The sequence below is a fragment of the Tinamus guttatus genome, unplaced genomic scaffold, assembly GCF_059628265.1.
Source record: "Tinamus guttatus ecotype Peru unplaced genomic scaffold, ASM5962826v1 Tinamus_guttatus_pri_ptg000472l, whole genome shotgun sequence".
Taxonomy (NCBI): Eukaryota; Metazoa; Chordata; class Aves; order Tinamiformes; family Tinamidae; genus Tinamus; species Tinamus guttatus.
This window is the reverse complement of record NW_028289006.1, coordinates 3,361,724-3,381,748: the sequence shown is the minus strand read 5'-3', so window position 1 is coordinate 3,381,748 and position 20,025 is coordinate 3,361,724. Positions and strand designations below refer to the sequence as shown.

The 20,025-nt window shown below is 38.0% G+C and overlaps 1 protein-coding gene across 1 annotated transcript in view; it reads left to right on the top strand.

Annotated features, from left to right (window-relative positions):
- The window catches only part of SCYL2 (SCY1 like pseudokinase 2), a 30,058-nt gene extending 22,182 nt beyond the window's left edge, over positions 1-7,876 (top strand). The window contains exons 11-18 of the mRNA XM_088532871.1: positions 375-488; positions 897-1,029; positions 2,697-2,815; positions 4,035-4,135; positions 4,858-4,924; positions 5,052-5,141; positions 6,074-6,193; positions 6,585-7,876. Of these exons, the coding sequence (XP_088388997.1) occupies positions 375-488; positions 897-1,029; positions 2,697-2,815; positions 4,035-4,135; positions 4,858-4,924; positions 5,052-5,141; positions 6,074-6,193; positions 6,585-7,229 (1,389 nt within the window). The 3' untranslated portion in view covers positions 7,230-7,876. The remainder of the gene's footprint in view (positions 1-374; positions 489-896; positions 1,030-2,696; positions 2,816-4,034; positions 4,136-4,857; positions 4,925-5,051; positions 5,142-6,073; positions 6,194-6,584) is intronic.
- Positions 7,877-20,025: the final 12,149 nt, after the last annotated feature.

The window sequence follows — 20,025 nt, the reverse complement described above, 5'->3', positions numbered from 1 at the left end:
TGTGTTAATATTGCTGTCTATTTTTTGAGATTTGGCTACAGCTGGGTATTTTTTTTCCTTCTACTGCTTAAGTATACTTAATATTGATACACTGTTTTATCTTTCAGTGTTAGATTGTTCTCCTGCAGAATGTTACTGATAATATTTATTTATGTTCATTTGACCCATTTGCCAAGATTCCATCTACATATCATGATGTTTTCTTATTGTAGCGATTTCTGACTCTGATAGCTCCTTTCAGTGCATATGATGAGTCCTTCCTTAAAAAGAATATATGGAAAGAGTAATTGATTTTCAACTTAAATTATACTAGTATTAATTCTGTAGTTAATATGCATATTTCTTTTTAAATGTATATGGATTTTTTTTTATAGGAACTTTGCCTAAACATAATTCCCACATTTGCCAATCTAATAGATTACCCATCAATGAAAAATTCATTGATTCCAAGAATTAAGAATGCATGTTTGCAAACTTCATCTCTTGCTGTAAGTACCCTAATAATTTTATTTCTTTCTCAGTCTTCAGAAAATTGAAAATTACCTGCACTTACTTTTTTTTTCTGCTGTTGCTTCTTTACAGAAAAATATAAATAAATAAAAACCACATAAACATGCCCCAATTTCTTTTCAAGATTGTTTACTCTAAAAATATATGTTCCAGCACATTGTATGCTAACAGTGTTTGTCCTGCAGAAAAGCCAAGGTCTTGTGAGCAGTATACAGCTCTATATTTTCCTTTTATTTTTTTTATTTTGTTTATTTATTTAAAACTGGCCCTGAATTTTCAGCTGTGAGGGTTATAGTTCTGTAAGTACCTTGCTTCTCATCTTAAGTGTTATGTGCCTTTTTTCTTTAGGCAAATGAATAGTTAAGATGTTCTTTAATTCTTCATAGGTCCGAGTAAACTCACTAGTGTGCCTAGGAAAGATTTTGGAGTACTTGGATAAATGGTTTGTGCTTGATGATATTCTACCTTTTCTACAACAAATTCCATCCAAGGAACCTGCAGTGCTAATGGGAATTTTAGGTAACTAGTATTTTCAGTTTCTCCTTTTCTCTTTTGAGGTTGTAGTCTTGGAGCTGTCCGTGTAATCACTGATATTTTTTGCGCAGTGTAGCTAAAATGACTTGTTTCTCATTCTTAGGTAGGTCCCTGTTCAGTTACTGAATGTATTGCTGGTACTTCTGTTGCTAGTCCATACATTTGTAGCCCTGGGGGCCCAGCACAGCTCTGAGTGCTCTTTGCAGTTCTTGGCCTGTGACACTTTGGTGGTCTCCATGGCCAACCCAACCAGAGAGGCCACTTCCCTCAGAGCAGCTTAAAGGCTCTCCCCTGTCAGTTACTGTACCCTTTGCCAGAGCTTTTAAGATGCTACTGTTGCTTTCACTTACCACCCTTGCATGTCAGATGCTATGAATGATCATCTGTTATGAACCCATTGCTCTTCATTGCCTATTTGCCTTTTAAACACAAAGACAAGGCTGCCTTCGCTCTGTAGTGGGGCATGCTCTGGGTGAGATTTATGAACAGCCAACAGAGGCAGGTGGTTTGCTGCTTCTGGAAGGGAAGGCCTCACCCCTTGTGCTTCCCTGCTTCCACTCTGGCATTTGTCCACTCAGAATACATGCTTTTAACTTGAATGGGCTCATAAGAAGACCAGGTGACCAGAGTCGCCACCAAGGAGAGCTGTGACTCTGTTATCAAGTGTGGGAGGCAGTGACCATCTCTCTTAAAGCAAAGCAGTTGGCAGAGACTCTTTGTAGCTGTTGAGCTGGAGAGGCAGCAACCCTCACTGGAGTGCTGTAACAAGTATGTGATGGCAGCACTTTATTACCCTCAGTCATCAAGAATGCATCTGCCTGTACTAAATTAAAGTAGCCCTTGTTCCCTTCAGGCCAGCAGCTTTAATCTGTACTTGATGTCTGAGAGTAGGAATTTGGAAATGATGAGCTGAAGTCAGTTTGGCTACATTGGGTCCTCTTTTTTTTTTTTTTTCCAAAGTACATTGCACGTTGTGTTTGAAATCTTCTCTGGTTAGCCGGCAGCTCTGTTCTGATAGTCGCGTGGAGAGTGAGGAAAGTTGTGCTGTTCAGCATTCACCAAAAGTGACTGTTTAAGCACATGGGAATCCGGCTGTCAGAAATGCTGTAAAACTAGGAAATGTAACTTTGGATCCCCTGTGCCTCATTCCTTTTATACTGATTTTAAAACAGATAAGGCCTATGCACAGTGTCTGATCCTATGTATAGCACAGCCTTAACACCCTGAGCTTCCAGGTAAGAGCCTTTGGCAGATGCAGAGGGTGAGCAGCCGCTGAGGGTGAGCAACGCCTCGCTGAGGGAGCAGGGCTGAGAGGTCTTAGCTTGCCAATTTGTGGTAACTCAGTTGCTTGTGATGATCTTCTCCAAGACCCATATTCTTGTATAATAGACAAGAACAAACCATTGACTTCAGGGCTTCATTACAGCAAAGCGTTATTTGGGGCCTCCAGGACTTCTCAGTGGTTAGCAAAGTCTTGCGTTACATTTGTGTTGTGAACAAGGACTCATTTTTTCTGACTTTTCCATCCTGTTTGTGCTTGGCTGCACACAGAACAAATGTATGGTCAGATTGTCTGTACCTATAGAAAGTGAAACTTGCTTGGAGTGTGTTCACCTACTTTAAATTTACCAATTTTGTTATTTTAATGTCAGGTATTTACAAATGTACATTTACTCATAAGAAGCTTGGAATTACCAAAGAGCAGCTTGCAGGAAGAGTATTGCCTCATCTGATTCCTCTCAGTATTGAGAACAATCTTAATCTCAATCAGGTAGGAGCATGACTATTTTGCATGCTTTTAATTGATAAACTGGTAGAGAGTTAGCTTAAACCGTTGTCACAGAAGAACTTGTAGGTTTCTGTATATCTGTGTCTGCTGTGAAAAATTGTTCATTTAGTGGATTTAACTGATGAATACCATTGTAGTTCTAAAGTAGCATCAGTTGTCTATCTGGCTTTTGTATTTCTACACTTTTGTACTTTTGTACTTTTTCCATTTTTTAAATCTTTGAAAATTTTGAAGCTGCATTGCTAACATTTTCACTAGTAAAGACTTAAAAAAAAAAAAGTTAATCCTTTAAACTGAAATGTGTTTTTTAAATGAAGAAATGCATCACCTAACAGACTTGTGTTATGGTGGTAGCTGTTTTGAGTCCTTAGGTCAGAATTGCGGAGTTGGTTCTGAGATTTTAGGGCAAATTTGACTGCATCTGTCAACACTAAGGCAGCGACTTAGCCTTCAAGAAGTAATTAAATGTATCAAATTGTGAGGCTAAAAATACAGGAAATTAGAACAACTTTTAAGTGACTTGATCTTTTCCCTTCTTCTTGCATATTATACACTACTAAGTGGAGGTTACTATTGAGTTGAAATGTTAAATCTGGTGATATTGCTGTAGAATATGAAGAAACATAAGGAAAATAAAATGATTGTGATAAAGTTAGCAGGACCTTTAAAATGGATGGATGGTCCAACTTTTGAAATACACTGCGAAACATTTGGGACAAAATCAAATGAGATTAAATCAAATGAGAGACAAAGAATTTCTGGGATAAGAGTATACTGCCTTCCAAATACCATGCTGAAGAAGAATTACAGTCCAAATAAGCAGCTACATTACAGTCTTAATCTTTTTTTTTTCTCTTAGTTTTGTTTGTGAATATAACATACAGTGTTGAAGTGCAATCATGCTGGTCTGAATTAATTAGGAAATAGAATACCTAATATGATTTTTCTGGAGAACAAATCTTGGAATGTTAATTGTGGGGTTGTTTTTTTGTTTGCTTGTTTTGTTTGTTTGTTTTTGGTTCAAGTAGCCTATACTTGCCACTTGTAGCTGGGTATGTCAACCAAGGCAGTGAAGCTGGATTATATAAAATTATTTAAATGTACAGTTTATCTGACATTGTATATTATAAACTGTATTAAGCTCTAAGTGCTTTGATTCTGTCACTGCAAAATCCTGACTTCCTCTATGTTTCTTTTACAGTTCAATTCTTTTATTTGTGTTATAAAAGATATGCTTAACAGACTGGAGGCAGAGCATAAAACAAAACTTGAACAGCTTCATGTCATGCAAGAACAACAGAAGTAAGTATTTGCTTGTGTGCTAGGAAAATAGCAAGTGAGGTAAGATGAATTTCAGTTAATCTTTTTAGTAAACATGAGAAAAATCTATCTGCAGCCACACAAAATCTTGGTATTTCTCACTTCAGTAACTGGCAGTTTCCTCAGATAAGCATGGTTGTCAGCAAAGATTTATGAGTCTTAGAATGACAGTATTATGAGATCAGTGATTTTATTACCTACAGGCCTTTACACTTACATTGAAATGCATATTTATTTACTCTGGGTAATTTTGAAGTGAATTAATGAAACATAAAAGTTCATACTGAGTTCCAGTAGTTTGATTTTAGGCCTTTTGTGTAGTTATTAAGAACACACACCAAAGAGGAGAAAACATAAAAACGGCAGCTCTTTAGGCAAGGGTTTTTGAAGATATCTATGCCTGTTTTATGGAGGCTGATACAAGCTGAGGAAGGCAAGTTAACTTTGAGGCAAATTAATTTACTCTCTGAAGTCTACATTAGCCACTTAAAGCATTAAGTCAAACTATTTAAAAGGATAGTTAGATAACCTTTCTATGTTAGAATATTAATATTTTCCACTCTCCTACAGCTATTCTGAATATGGCATTGCTTTGATATAACATTTTTATACTGTTTATATGCAGAGAAATAATTTGTCCTGATGAATTAATATTGTGACTGTATAGTTGTCATTTTGTAATCTATATACTCTGTACTGTATAGATCTTTGGATATAGCTAATCAGATGAGTGTATCTGAAGAGGCAAGATCTACCAGTACAAATAATCAGGTAAGAGACAATATTTTATTGCATTAGTTACATTTAGAAGTTTTAAAGTCTTCTAATCAATATTTATCTCACCTTAAATTACAACATTTCAAAAAACGTATGATTTTGTTTCTTTTAATTTAAACAGATTGACAAGGTATTTGGTAATACTGGAACTGACCTTCTAACTAGTGGATCTGACAGAGAAGAGAACGAGTTATCATCAAAACAGAAAAAGGTGTGGGATTTGTGTTTGGGAGTTCTGTTATATGCATCTGTCTAGTACAAGGCTGATGGGCGTAAGAAAATATGTGTAAATATTTGTCATACTTGAGGCTTTAAAGGAAAAAATAACTGCTTTTGCCTAGCACAAATCTGAGTAGTCACATGTGAAAATGCACTGAAAATGTTTAAACCACAGCCTCGATTTTCCATGTAAACATGTCCTTGAAATTAGCTTTGTGCAAAATATGCATCAGTTGGAATTCTATATTAGTGATCATTTTTTCCTCCCTAGTTCTGGGTATAATGAGCTGCACTGAACTTCAGTAGTGAATTTAACTATAAAAATTAAAATGCTCAGGCAACTTAATTATAAAATTACAGAAGGAAATGAAGATCAAATGTAGAATTTTGAGCAGTAGGAATAAGATTTACTATCAAAATTAAAAGTTAAGTGAAAACAAGTAGTAAGTATGGGGATAAATAAAAGAAGCAAAGAAAAGACATGACTTGAAATAGCTTACCCTTTATAGGTGATATTCAGTTATAACATCCTTCTCACGGTTATTAAATTATTTGCGCTTGTACTTCTTTATCAAATGCCAGTTGGTGAATATTCATATCAACATACAAAACAAGCAGAACACTTTCTTATGCTCAGCATTAAGAAGTCAAAGCTAAAATGGTTTTATTATGATGAAATATCTATTTTTGATTTTTGCCCAGAATTTATCATTATGTCGCCTTTAATTTTGTATTTGTCTTAAGTGCTTTTTAACAGTATGGTAGATATAATAATAGATTTTGTGCTTAGCCACTTTATTTTTATATGAATGATGATTATTATTACCACGCACTGTTGAAGTGACAGTGCTATTTATTAAATAAAAATAACAACATAAATACTTATACTGTCCAGCTTATTGATAGTGCTTTCCCTTTTCAAAGACATCCCTTACACTTGAGGAAAAGCAAAAATTAGCTAAAGAACAAGAACAGGCACAGAAATTGAAAAGCCAGCAGCCTCTAAAGCCACAGACGACTGTGATAACACCTCCATTGAAGCAGGTGAGAGCTGATCACTACTGTTATTCTAAGTGTGGAAAAAGCATGTATAAAAACATTTTGTTCTGAAGATTTTACTAATTAAATATAGAATCATTTTGAGGGATAGGGATGAGGCATGTAAGCAGATGGGCACATTTGTGCTTGGTGTGTATAGTCTTAGTAGTGAAACTACATCTGAAGTAGTGAAGAATGAACTACATCTGAAGTAGTGAAGAATGAAAATAATGTAATTACTTTTGTATACAATTGCATTAAATGCCTAATTCAAAGCAATAAATTCCAGTTTCTTAAAAATCAATGCCACTTTTATATTAATTGCAGGAGCAGTTGCTAAAGATTGTTGCTAATGTCTCTGTAAAGAAAATGTTTCTAACTATATTGTGTTTTTCAGACAAAGGACTTGACAGATACCCTGATAGATAATATGTCATCTTTGACATCTATCAACAAAACTAAAGTTGCATCTTCAAACAGCTTCTCTTCTGTCCCTTCTGTGGGTGTTGGAATGGGATTTTCACCAACTGTTGACAGCACAAAGAGAAATGTAACAAATGGACTAAATACTAGTATGGGTTTTCAGACTGCCGGGTTCGGTGTGGCACCTGGTCCCACCACTCAGAATTTCTTCAGTAGTCCAAGCACAACAGGAACAAGCAAGATGAACGTTGCACCAACTGCCAATATGCCAAACTACAGTCCCATGAGTGCTACATCTGCAGTCTCTCCACTGGCACAACAAAACAGACCCCCAGATATGTCTGCTTTAGATAATCTTTTTGGTCCTCAAAAGCCCAAAGTCAGCATGAAACAGTTGGCTCAACAGAAGTCAAACCAATGGGTTAATCAGTTTGTACCCTCACAAGGGTCCCCAGTTGCAAGTGCTTCAGTCTTGGGACCTCAGATGAACATGATGGGACAGCCTGGCTTTGGTATACAGGGTAATCCTTTCTTTTCTCCTCAGAACTTTGCACAACCAGCAAACACGATGACAAACAGCAGCTCAGCTAGCAATGACTTAAAAGATCTTTTTGGGTAAAACGTCCTATTTTCTTCTTTCGGTGGTTGGTGTGATTTGAATCATGGGTAAGCTGATTAACATCTTTTTTGATTAGGAAAAGTATGACTTGGGGGAAGTTTCCACTCAGCAAAATAAATAATTTCACACTAGAAAACTGTTTTTACATTGTCCTGGTAATGTAGTGGAAAGCATAAGTGCAAAGTCATCCTGTGTCATAATTTTCCTGTCTCTTTACCCAACTTCAGAGCATTGGAGGTAGGATGTATATATTCACTGAAAAAAATAAGCTAAATGTTTCAAAATTACTCAGAAATGTATTCAATCAACTCCTGCATTTATGTGAAGTTTTATTTCCTAATTTAATTGAAAATTGTTAAGGGGTAATAATGCTAGTATATACAGTTTTAATGCTATCCTATGGATCAGTCTTTTCAGTGTGCTAAATTCAACTCTCGATGATTTTTGTAGCCTGAATTTGGCACAAACTGTCATTATGCCTTATGACAGTATGTGAGAAGTAAACTCGTGCTTCACCCGAATGTTTTGTTAGCCATGTTACATAGAAATACCTCTAGTCCACAACTGTACAGCAGGCTAAGCAAATCAAATATTCTGACTTTCTTCTCTATGAGGAAATTAGGATTAATGTGGTAGTTGACTACCACAATACTTAAGAGGCATAAGAAATGATTTTAAAAGGTGGTACAAATCTAGGATAGAGGAAGAACATTGCTCCAGAAGACAATACTGGTTTATGTCTTGTTTTATAACATCAGACCATAGTTACCAGCCCCTGTGCCGCTTACATGAGATTTTAGAATACTTGATCACATTTATTATGTATTTCTGTGTTTTGGCTATTTTGGTATTGCTTCCAGCTATTATGTTTGGGGAAAAAAAAAAAAAGATAGTTATGGAACATCTCTGAAAAGATCCAATGCTGACCTCCCCAACTTGTTACAATTTAGTTGAATTACACAGAAATATTTTGAATTACTTCGTAGTTTTTGGATTCCAGTGGGAGGACGGAAAAGGATTGGCTGATAGAAGTTATTGTTGCACACGGTTGTATGAGAAAGCAGATTGCCATTTATTGCCTTGATTAGAATAAACTGTTACTTTTTAATTTTGTTTTAACTCAAGTCCTTATGAAGGATAGATGAATATGAAGTGAGTTCTGAAATGCAGATTTGTAAGCTGTAGAATATGTGGTAAATACACAGATATTTCAAATCCTTTTTATTGTATTACTCCAAATTTAATAAAGCTCTCCAGAAAACCAAGCAGTAGTTTCTTCTACTTCCCAGCAGGTAGATGTTCAGCTTGCCCATGATAGAATCTCTGCTCTGTCAGATATTACAGTTGGGTTTTAACTTTCTCTTTCCTAGGAATTTCAGGAACTTTCTTACATAATATTTTGAAGACTATAGCTGGCTATTTTGAGAAGGAAAGAACTAGTTACCTTTTTTATGGAAAGCCTACCTACTTTATTTTTCAAAGCCTTTCACTGAAGAAATTGTTCTTTCATTTGCTGCTTAAGAAACCAAAGGGCCTTATGCTGTAAATGTGAATTGTATTTTGTTATATTTCCACGATTCTCAGCATTAAGTGTATTTCTTAAATAATTGTTTATGTATTATAGCTCTTGCCTTAGTCATATTATTTTAAGATACCTGGGACCAGTGAAATTGTGGTTTAGAAAACAATGCCTAACACGTTGTGATGCTTATATGTTCTTAGTATTCGTGGTAAATGTTGTAGGTTATGTAAAGATACCCATGTAACTTAAATACAATATTAGAACTGTTAAAATATTATTTAAATTTAGATCTACAGTTACTGGTACTTTACACTCTGAATCACACAAAGTCTTTTTTTAATGTCAGTTTTTGAAAGCTACACTTTTTAAGGTAATGTAAGGCAAAACTTTGAACAATTACTTGAATCTGTATTCCTCTACCTTATTTGGAAAACTAAGGGTATATTAAAATAACACATCTTAGGACTTGACTGTGCATTATATTAATATATCTGTAGTAAAAGCAGGATTAAACTCCAATTCCCCGATCTGGACTGTGAATATTCAGAGTTGGATTTGGGTGCAACTAATTGGAGGGAACAACAGTTAACTACAAAATTTTTATCCCGTTTTATATCCTAGACCTCTTAAATGATGCGTTTTGGGGGTATGCCCTTTTGGCATGGGCTATTTGAGAATACAAGGTATACGATGCAGGCTCAAATGCAGAGGGACTCTTCTGTGAGTGGCAATGTGTTAGAGTAGGATCTTTTATCTGTCTCAAGTAATATGAAAATGTTTTGTATTTTGTATTTCAGAACATGATTTTGATTCAGAATGGCCACAGTAGAAGAATAACATCAGAAAATTGAAAAGGGCACTCATGGAAATGTTATGAGTTTTTTTCCAGTTATCTGAAAATAAAATTTGAAAAAGATTTCGGTTGAAATCAAAGGGCCAAATCCATTTTCCTTGTAGGTACTCCGTGCTTAGGCAGTCAGGAAACTGTAGGTGTGTGAATTGAATTATTTCTGCTTAACTTAAAGGGAAAAGAAGTTGCAAGAGGTAACTCACCAAGGCCGCCTGCCTCTGGGCTCCTGCTGCAATAGCTTTTCCTTAGGAAACCTGGTCCAGTTGATCTCTCCACTTGCAAATTGTCGTTTTGAGGTTCTGCAAGAGCCTGGAAGATTTGCGTTGTGGCCAGAGCAAATTGCAGTGTAGGAGAGCAAGGGCTGTACTTCAAATCCAGTGGGAGGTGGGGAATGAATGGGAGGAAGAGACGATATTATAGAGTAGGGACATTCCAGAGGGCCCTCTGTGCCTGGACTTGGATGGGAAGCAGCCTTACATCACGACCATGCTCTTTCTATTATTTGATTTTTATCTTTTTCCTTGCTGAATGCTGAAGCAGAGGGGCTTGTTTAGCCCTAATGCAATACAGAATGGAGAACATGTGTGGGAAGTTATTATCCAGTCCGCAAAATTGTAAATTCTTTCCCTGAAAAAAGTACCTTAATGTAAATATTATAGTGCCCTGAATGAGATCATAAATTATACCAAATCTCTGCCTTTTTTATTTTTAATTCAATTATGTTTAGAAGAAAGACGTGGAAGCCTGTCAGGTTGTCTCATGATGTTACAGCCGCTCCACCCTGGGCACCAGTATCATCTTGAGCTGATCCTCGTTAGCGCTGTAGATGGGAGAGCAGCTGGGGGCCCAACCGCAGCCCACTTGCTTTGCCTGGTGTTTGTTTGTAAAGGGTGGATAAAAAGGAGGAGGGGGATCAGTTCCCTTTTTTTTTTTTTTTAACTAATTTAGCAGTGCGTACCACAAAACGAGACGTGCAAAGGAGAGAGATGAAAATAGCTGCACATCCTAAACATAAACGTTAGTTGTCCTTTGGCTATCCTGGTGTGTAACCTAAGTGAATGCTTTTATACTAACCCAGTAGACTTTTCCACGTTAAAATTGTTAATTCAGTGGGTTTTTTTTTCTTTAAGTATGAAAGTCTCTGAAGCTTTTTTTAAAAAAACTAATTTTAGCAAACCCACTAATCCTCTGAATGGATTGACTTGTATTAAAGAGGCTTGAAAAACCTCCTCTGACAGGGCTGACTGAGAGGACCTTGGAAACGACTGACTTGCTGATTAGCTTAGGAGCCCCGGGCTCCTCAGGGGAGAGAAGGAAGGAGTGAAATGGCAAGTGTCATTCCGAGGAAGGACGAGGGAGCAGGTTTTTCCATTCCTTTTCGCACACGTCCTGTGAATAAAGTACAGAGCAGCCTATGGAAAAGTCCAAAGATAACCTGCTTATTTAGGAGGACAGCAGCACCAGAGGAGCCTTTGGAAAGGTAAGGGAGTCCCTCAATTATAGAGGAGGGGGGGAAGCTGAGGGGACAAATTTTATGGGGAAATTGGATAGGATTCACTAGTTTTTGTAAATGGATATCCTGTATCTTTCTCCCTCAGCTGCAATGTGAAACAAAAAGAGATGCCTCGTAGGAGTGCTGTGGCCTTATAGGGCTGCCCAAATGTTGAGTACCCCAAATGAACAGCAGAATTTTTGATGTAGAGGTGTGCAACTTTTCCAGCCTTATCATTTAAAACATTCCTTTTTCTGTTAAATTTTGTATTGCTAATAACAACTTTTCCACTTGTTTCACAAATACCCCACTAGCCTTTAAAGCAAGAAAAAAGTGTACTAATTTTTGTACTGTAGCCTCAGTTGCGTGTATGTCAGCAACTAGGAAGGTAAGTGCATGTTTAGATTACAGGGTAATACTTGATTCAGTTACGCTGTGTCGGGAGAGCAAAAACTAAATGAGAAGTTAAACCTGAGTCCAGTTTTACAGGACTTCCATACACAAAATGGTTTATGTGATCCTTTTGTTAAGTATTACAAATGTATATGCTTCGTGCATCCATATCTGCATGAGTTGAACAGAAAAGGAAGGTTTTTTTTTAAAAAAACAACGAACAGTGGATCTCTCATTGCAGATGAAAATTTTGGACTTTAGAATGACCTTTGTTCGTTAACTAGGAGTTTTGTATTTGGGCGGGGGGGGAAGTGTAGGGGTATCACTGCTTTGTGCCATTTCAAGTGACAGAAGTGATGGAGAAGGACAGCAAGGTTGCGTTGCATATGCAGCCCTTTTTTGGTCTTTGCTAAAATAAGAGTTATGCCGCCTTTTATATACTCGTTGCGAACTTTTACTCTGAAATATTTGTGAGGAAACCAATGTGGAGAATTTGAGAAGCGTAAGCTAGTTCTCAAGTGAGGCCCTGCCTTGGCTGTATCCTCCCACGAGGTTTTGACTGCTGTCCAAGGAATTACCCAAGGCACTAAAGCTTCGGATTCGTGCACCAAATCCCCTCGAGCCCCAGGCCTCTCACTTACATCAGCAGAACCAATAAGCCCCGGAAGCCGCCTTGTCTTTAAGTTCTCTGAAACGGTTCAAGCTGCTGTACAGTTTTTTGAGATGAAGTTGTAAATCGAAACTGCTTTAATGTGTTATAGTGAACTCAGGCCTTGTGCAAAATACTTGTTTATTTGTCTAATTGTACGGTCTCTATACTAGTGGCAGCTTTATGTTTAGGTTATAAAACGTTGAAGTTCTCCTGAAACGTATAAAGTGATGTTACTGTGATTCGTAACCAGGACTGTCATAGCATGGCATTAGTGTATCTCTGGTTTGTTGGACAACTCTTCAAAATCAAATTTATTCTTGTAACAACTTTTAAATCAGTTACTTTAAAACTATGTAAAAGCTACAGTGACCATTTCAAGGAATTCATATCACTTTGTACTGTGAATGAGGTTGCCTATGGAAATAAATGAACTTTTCATATTTTCATGTTGGAAGACATTTATTTTAAATTTCCATAAGATTAACTAATAATAACTTATGTGGAAGACTTACATATGACTTTATATTTTGTTTGAGAGAGTTTAACCTGCAGTAAATTCACTTTGAGTTTATTTCTTCCAATTGTTGCTGTCTGAACATCTGTGGGAGTGCATACAGCTGTCATGAAAAGAGTAAAGGGGTTCTGGGGGAAAACTGACTTACTAGATGTCTCTAAAAATGGCATTTATCTTTTCTGGAAGGGTTCTGACCCCAGAAAGGTCTGACAAGGTGGATGCTGATTTGTTAATCATGCAAAACCTACTCTCAAACGTACAAGCCAGGGATTCAGTTAAATTCCTCCCCATGCACAAACCTGTGATAAGTTCAACAAATCTATTCAGCATCTGTAAAATAATTTAGTATGTATTTTAGGCATTAATTTTAAACTAGAGCCTTTTTTTGATCTTTTACTTAGCAAAGCTCTCCTGAACAGTATCATGGTGGCACTAATCCTTTGTTACTGCAAATTATAGCAGTTGTAGACACAGAGCAAATACTCATGATTCTGGAAGCAGTAGAGATTTAATTAATGGCATTCTTGTGTTTACCTACATATTCTGATGCTTTTCTTAGGTTTTTTGCTTATGCCTTAATCATCATTTGGTGTTTTTTAATAGAATTTGTTGAAGTGTGGTAAAGAGTAATTGTTCGCAGAACAATTAAAAAACCAGGTTTTACGCTGTTCTGCAGTAATTAGCCATGAAAATCAAGGGTAGTTAAAGAAGAAGCTTCTTTTGAAAGTGCTCACAACATCAATGATAACATTTTTATCATTGACCTGACAACCTAGGACTTTGGAAAGTAATTGTATATAGTTATCACAGATGCAGTTTTTCTTGTCTGTCTCCCTAATGTTAGCCTAAGGCCATGGTATGTAAGAATAAACACCAAAAAAAAAACTTCAAAGAGCTCCCTTTTCAGCAGGTGTCTTAAGAGCCAGACACTGTCAGAAGAAATGACTGACTGAATTTCCTTAGAGAAGAATTGAATATTTAAAACTAGAAAAGATGTTTCTGCCCCGCCATGCTGATAAATAGATGCTTGCCTACAGCTAACTGCTGTGCTGAGGTCACAGAAGTGACTTCAAACAATTGCAAATGAGTAAAAATGTTAGAGAAATAATAGATAAGTCCATAGGTAGAACAATAAACTTTTATTTAAACAATATCTCCCAACACAGCACTAGATAGATTTCTGTAAGATTTACTAAAAATAACTGTGTCTTACAAAATTGCACACAGAAAAAATGGAAAAAAAATCAGAAAAAAGACACTAAAAAATGTCATTTGTCATTTTCACACTTTTATATCTGAACAGAAATCTTAAATGTAATTGTCCCTCCCCAAAGACTTCATGCAACAAACACAGGCTTTATTTAGTTACAAAATAGAAATAATCTGAAGTGAAAATATATTTTATGATATTTGGAATGCACAACACACCCTTCAGTGGCTAGAGATAGTTCGCAATATGGAAGCCGTGCTCAACGCTTTGATCTGTTGTATAAAATTAACTATGTAAATATTTTTGTGTGCATTTGTGACTGGATAGATACTAGATTTCACTCCCACAGTTCAAGTGATTTCAATGTGAAGTACTATTATATTTTCATTGTTATCGCATGCGGGGTTAAATGATTGATCATTCTGCTTTTTTATCGTTTAACTTGGCAAGCAGGAGACTATTTAAAACCAGTTAAAATGTCTGTCGTTTGACTCTACATCTGTGCTTTGTTTCCTGATCAGTTGGTTCTTGCCGATTGACACCCGCTACAGAAAACACGTCCGCAATGAAATCTCTTCTTTGCATTATATTCATTGCAAACTGGGACAAACACCATGTGAGCTCTTTGACTGTTTAAACAGGCACTGTGGTTATTACTTGTGTCAGTCAGAACATTTTCCTCATCTTAGAGGAATTAAGGAGTGGGAGGCCTGTGCACAGGTAATGGGAAACCTGTTGCACGTACGTGTTTTGCTTCCAGGGCAGCGGAAGGGGGGACGGGAGGGAGCCCCTGCTGCTCTGCTGGAGCGTCTCTGCTCAAGCAAGACGCAGGCCGCAAAATGGAGGCCCCGGAGCTGGGCCGCCCACGCGCTCCTTCCGCAGCTCCTCCTGTGGTGGCGCAAGGCCGATTAGCGCCGCGGCGGTTAAGTAACCTGGATTATGGCAGCGGATCCCAGAGTGGTGTGGGCACCACGCGGAGCAGCGGGGAGGATCCAGGGAAGGGCTGGGACATGGGGAGAGGAGGGTGACGGCAGCTCTCTGCTGCGTGCCGAGGTAACCTCATAGTGATAGACTCAGTTTTCCTTGAAAAGGGTCCCCTGCCAACCTGCTCTGCTCAAATTTCTACGTTGCTGGGCCATAAAGCGCTGGCTGCTCTTGTCTCATAAAAGAGCTTAATTGGCTCTGACAACTATTGTTAATAAAGAGCAGCTGCCTGAGCTCAGATTTAATTTAAGCGCAACCCGTGTATTGGCATTTTTCATCTCTGCATGTATTGTTCCGTTAGAAACGACTACTTTATTAGATTGAGTGACTGTGATTGGGATGGTGAATAAATTGCTCATTTTTTTTTTTTCCGGATTTGATGCCACAAATATTTTCTCGTGAATGGTGGGTTAGATGAATTCAGTATACAAAACATCATTAATTAGAGATTAGATACATACAAAAAAAAATCAAATCTTTGCGTTTAAAAGCTAATTTGTTTGTACAAAAGTAGTAGTAGTAGAGGTTAAAAGGGCAATTCTGAACCATGTATTAATAGTCACTATGTCCTTCCAGATTTTGAAGCCGATAAACTGCATTCTTTTTGTTCTCTTTTATTCATGCATCCTAAGGGAAAATAGTGTTTTTACTTCTTCAGTCTCCCTCTGTTTCTTAACTTCAAATGAACCAGTCTTTTAAAATGGAAGTAGAACTGATCTTCTTTAGGCTCTTTTCAAAGAAGCTGCAGATGTGTCCTGGGTGTTTACTTAGGAATTTCAGTGATTCTCGTAAAAACGTGTGCTATTTGAATTGTTTAATTTAATTAATAGACTGCAATAGATGACAGTATATTTAGTCGTTGAGATATGTTACCGTTATTTCAGATATTGATTTCAAGCACTTATTTTGCCCATTGTAATAAAAAGTTGACTTGCCATTTTAAGCTATGTTTCTCCATATGCCGTAATCAAGCTTTAAATGGGAAGGAGTGACATGAAAGTTATTCCAGAATTTACTTTATTCTGAGATAAGTAAGCATTTCTTGGGGAGAGAAGGGCTGTAGAGGGTGATGACTTCTACTAGGCACTAGAGAAGCCCAAGAAGGCGGGTTTTATAAATTCTGCTATCCACTTAATGAGGAAAAGAGACATGACAGTGTATTTTAATTGCCTGCGTGATATAATCCATTGAAGTTATTTGGTGTAAATCTCTGTCCTAGATAATAATTAATGTATTTATAATAAAATATTATTATTAAGAAGTCTTTTAAAAACTTTTTAACATAATTCTTCCAATTTAGATAATTATTTCAGAGTAGCATGGCGTTTAAACTTAGATCCTGGATCTTAACTTTCAAAATTATTTGCACTATGTAATAAAACTACCATAAGGTGTCAGTATAGCCCAAGCAACTAGGTTATCACTCCAGAATTTAAATTAACTTCAAACACTATAGAAATGTTTTAATCCAGCTATGAGATCTTCCTTATAATGCTTCATGAAAGTGAAAAAGTCCCTATTTTATCCTAGAGTAAGTGCAGATGCACAGAAATCATCATAACACATCAGGGTTTTTTTTTTTTTTTTTTTTTTGGCCAAGTGTATAGTCAAAAGATCTATTGATTTTTGGGAAAGTGATTTCTAAGATGTAGGACATTCCCATTGCCTTAATAGTTTCCAGTATGGAAAACTATGAATAGGAATTCCTATTTTGATGATTGGTTTATTTCTTGTTGGTATTCTCTATTTTTATTTAGGATTTATATTTAGAATTCTCTATTTTCAGTTTTTGGCCATATCAGATTTCTTTGATATCAACTCCCTGGCAGGAAGACATGGGTAGAAACTGCCCTATCCCAAAGAATTTCAAGTCTAATGAAAAAATATACTTGCCACTTAAGCAGACCTTTGCACCTGTAAAGTGCCAAAAGAAAACAGTCTGAGAAAGTAACGCTGCCTCAGAGGAAACTCGCCCAGGAGCCTTGATCTTGGCCTCTGAATCCTAAGCTCATGTCCGAACGCGCGGGGACAGTGCTGTGTTCCCAGGGACCTCGTAGCTGACATGAGTGCCAACCAGCTGATGATGGGGTAAAGTTAGTGATCTGAGAAGCATTATCCCTTCGGTTAGCCTTTAAACTCTGCAGAGCTGGTACTTGGTTACCTGATGCGTTTTCAGTCACACTTCCCTTTAGCATAGCTATTTCTGCCATGGTCTACATCTGTGCTCTTTTTGTGTGCGTGAACATTTTTTCCTAGATTATTTACTGTACCTGCACTTATTTTTCTTGGAACCACAATGGATAAAAGTCTCGTGAAATTCACTGCTGACCATTCTTGCCCTGAAATTGTTGTTTTGTCCTGAAATAGTTGTTTTCTCCTGAAAACAACTGGTGGCTTAGTTCTGCCCTGCCCCTGAAGCAGTAAGACGATTAGTAGCAGCTCACTAGTAGCAGGGACATTATCACATTGCCTAGAGCTGAAATGAAACTGGTTAAAAAGCACCCAACTTATTTGACTCTGAACAACTTCCCTGGCTATACTAATATTTGCACTTACCTGGGCTTCCACTGGAGGACCCTCCACAGCCTCTGTTTAGGGTGGAGGTTGACCACATCATATGAGAAAAAACAGTTTTATTTTCATTCAGCAAAGACCTCAGAAGGTTAAACTGACTTTCCCAAGCTCTTAGAGCCGGAACACAAATGACTGCGAGGATTAAATATTTATAAAGAGCTCATATTTGACAAACATTAGCAGAAGGGGCTGCCCGCAATGCTGTCTGAGGAAGCGTAGCGAACAGCAATGTGCTGTTTACGTGACACCTGCGTGTGAATTCTGTATGAAACCCAGCCTGCATTGGAATAGCTGATAAAATTTTCCCTTTAAATGTGGCAGAGATTTCATCCCAACTATTATTAAAAGTATTAAAGGAGCTTTAAAAGTATTCTTTAAAGCTTTTCAATAAAAAAGACCATAACAAGGTAGAGCAGCTCTAGGTGAACATTTACAGAGGCATAAGCCTGTACAAGTTATTTTTATATCTGCGAGTTATGTTTATTCCTATATCTGACATTCCCAGAATTCATAGCAGGTTGCTGCAATCCTGAAACTTAGTAATGTGTGCAAAAATTAGTTATCAAAATATTTTTTTTTGGCATTAAAGCTGTTTATAAGGTTAGGTGCGAAACTATATTTATATTATCTCCTTTTTTTTTATAAATTCTTTTTCTTTGCTGAAATGCAGAAGAGGTTTGCAAAAGAAAAAGGAAAGTTACTCCATAGTCTGAAGAAGTCCTCAAGTTTGCTTAAACAGATGAAAAACACGTGAAATACCACAAAACTACACTTTTACTGTGTTCTTAGTTTCTACAGAGAAGTCGCAGCATGTTGTAGTAAATTCAGGCATCGCAGCCACTCTCACATTTTGTTAAATGTCTTCATTGTGCTCTTATCCTCAGAATGGCACATTTTCTGTACGTGCATTTGATGAACTTCCAAGTTTTCTTGCAACTCCTTTTGTTCTAGAGCACCCAAGGTATGTGAGAGCAGAGCACTATCCATCTGCATACTAGTATTATGTCTGTATTGAATCAAAAATACAGCTTTAATACAGATTAAATAAGAGTATTACTAAAGGCCTTTGATTGTATGCATCTGTAGTTTTGGCTATAGCTACAGGTTGGTTGAACCACGACTAGCTTAATTTTGCAAAACGCTTTTTGGAAATGCTGGCCTAAATCATGTTGTGTCCTTGACTTAGAGCCCAGCTTGCAAAGAGCACAACGTTCATGTTTCACAATGTGTGTTAAGAAGGGAAGAGATGTAGGATGGAGAACTACAATGGAAAAAAATAATTTCCTCGGGAGAAAATTAAAACATAGAGCTAAAGCAGGAAAAAAAAAATAATGACAGCTAGGGCCAGTAGGGCTGTCCTTAAGTAGGTCTTATTAAGGGAGACTAGAGCCTTCCCTATCTGCTGCTCTAAAATAGGTACTGGGATTAGTCACATAGGGGTTGCCATCATCTCATTCAGCAAATCCTTGTTGGGAATCCTGCAGAACCCCTATTTCCTCTGGCCCAGCAGAAGAGCAACCAGCCTCTGCCCACAGCTTCCTAGAGCCAGGGCACCTGCCTTCTGGAGAACCTAAGGGAGAAGAAGGAGAAGGAGGAGAAGCAGCGCTGCCCTCTTCTAGCAGCCTCCCTGCAGAAAAGGAAGAGTTACTAATACCTTTTCTGTGGGCTATTGGGAAAGGGCAGTGAATTTGAAGCAGGGCCACTGCCACAGCACATCAGACACGCAGGCAGGAGGAAGATGGCAAAGGGTGAAGAGAAAGGGAGAGCTAAAACCTGCTGTGAGAAGTGGATGGTTCTGCCGTGGATGCAGTGGGAAGCAATTGCTAATGGCAGCATGTCCAGCTGTGAGGGCAGCATCCCCTTGCCAGGTGCTATTTAAGATATATGGGAGAGCTGCTTGAAGGGTGCCCAACTGCAGGAAGGAGGGACGTAGGCTGTTATGTTAAATGCAATGTAAAGAATGCATAGGTAAGTGAAAAAGCACTACATTTTGAGCATAGATCCTTTCCTGTTTCTTCTCCACGTCATAATCTCTTTAGCTAGAGCAGGACCCAGAAATCCCGACAGAAGGGCATATTATGTTCAGCCAGCTACTGGGAAAGAGGGATTTTGAGCATCACTTTCACCTCCGAGCTCCCTGGCTTTCAAGGCGAACTCCTTGCATCGGAATATGCACCATTCCCCGTTTGGAGCGGGTTTTCTCTGTCTGCTTTCCATGGTGCTGACCTTGCTTCTCTCTCAGCCCGTGTGCCAAGGCCTGGGGCCAGGAGTGGGAAATCAGGAGGAGTTTCCTCCTCTTGCCCAGCTGTAGACACAAGTGCCTTCAGGAGGAATTGCTCTTTCTCTGCTGGTACAGAAAGTCTGGGGAGACCGAGCTCCTAACACGAGCTGTGGGAGATGGTTGCCAGATGGCATCTGAAATGGGAAGGTGCCATCACCCAAACCCCATTGCCAAGGCCTGGCCAAAAGCAGCCGTGCTCCCCGCGAGCCCAACGCGCGCGGGCGTGCTGGGCGGGCGTGCAGGCTGCCCCTGCGCTGGCATTTTCACTCAGCGCGTGTCCCCCACAGGGGCTGCCTTTGCAGTTAGCCTGTCAGCCTGCCTTTC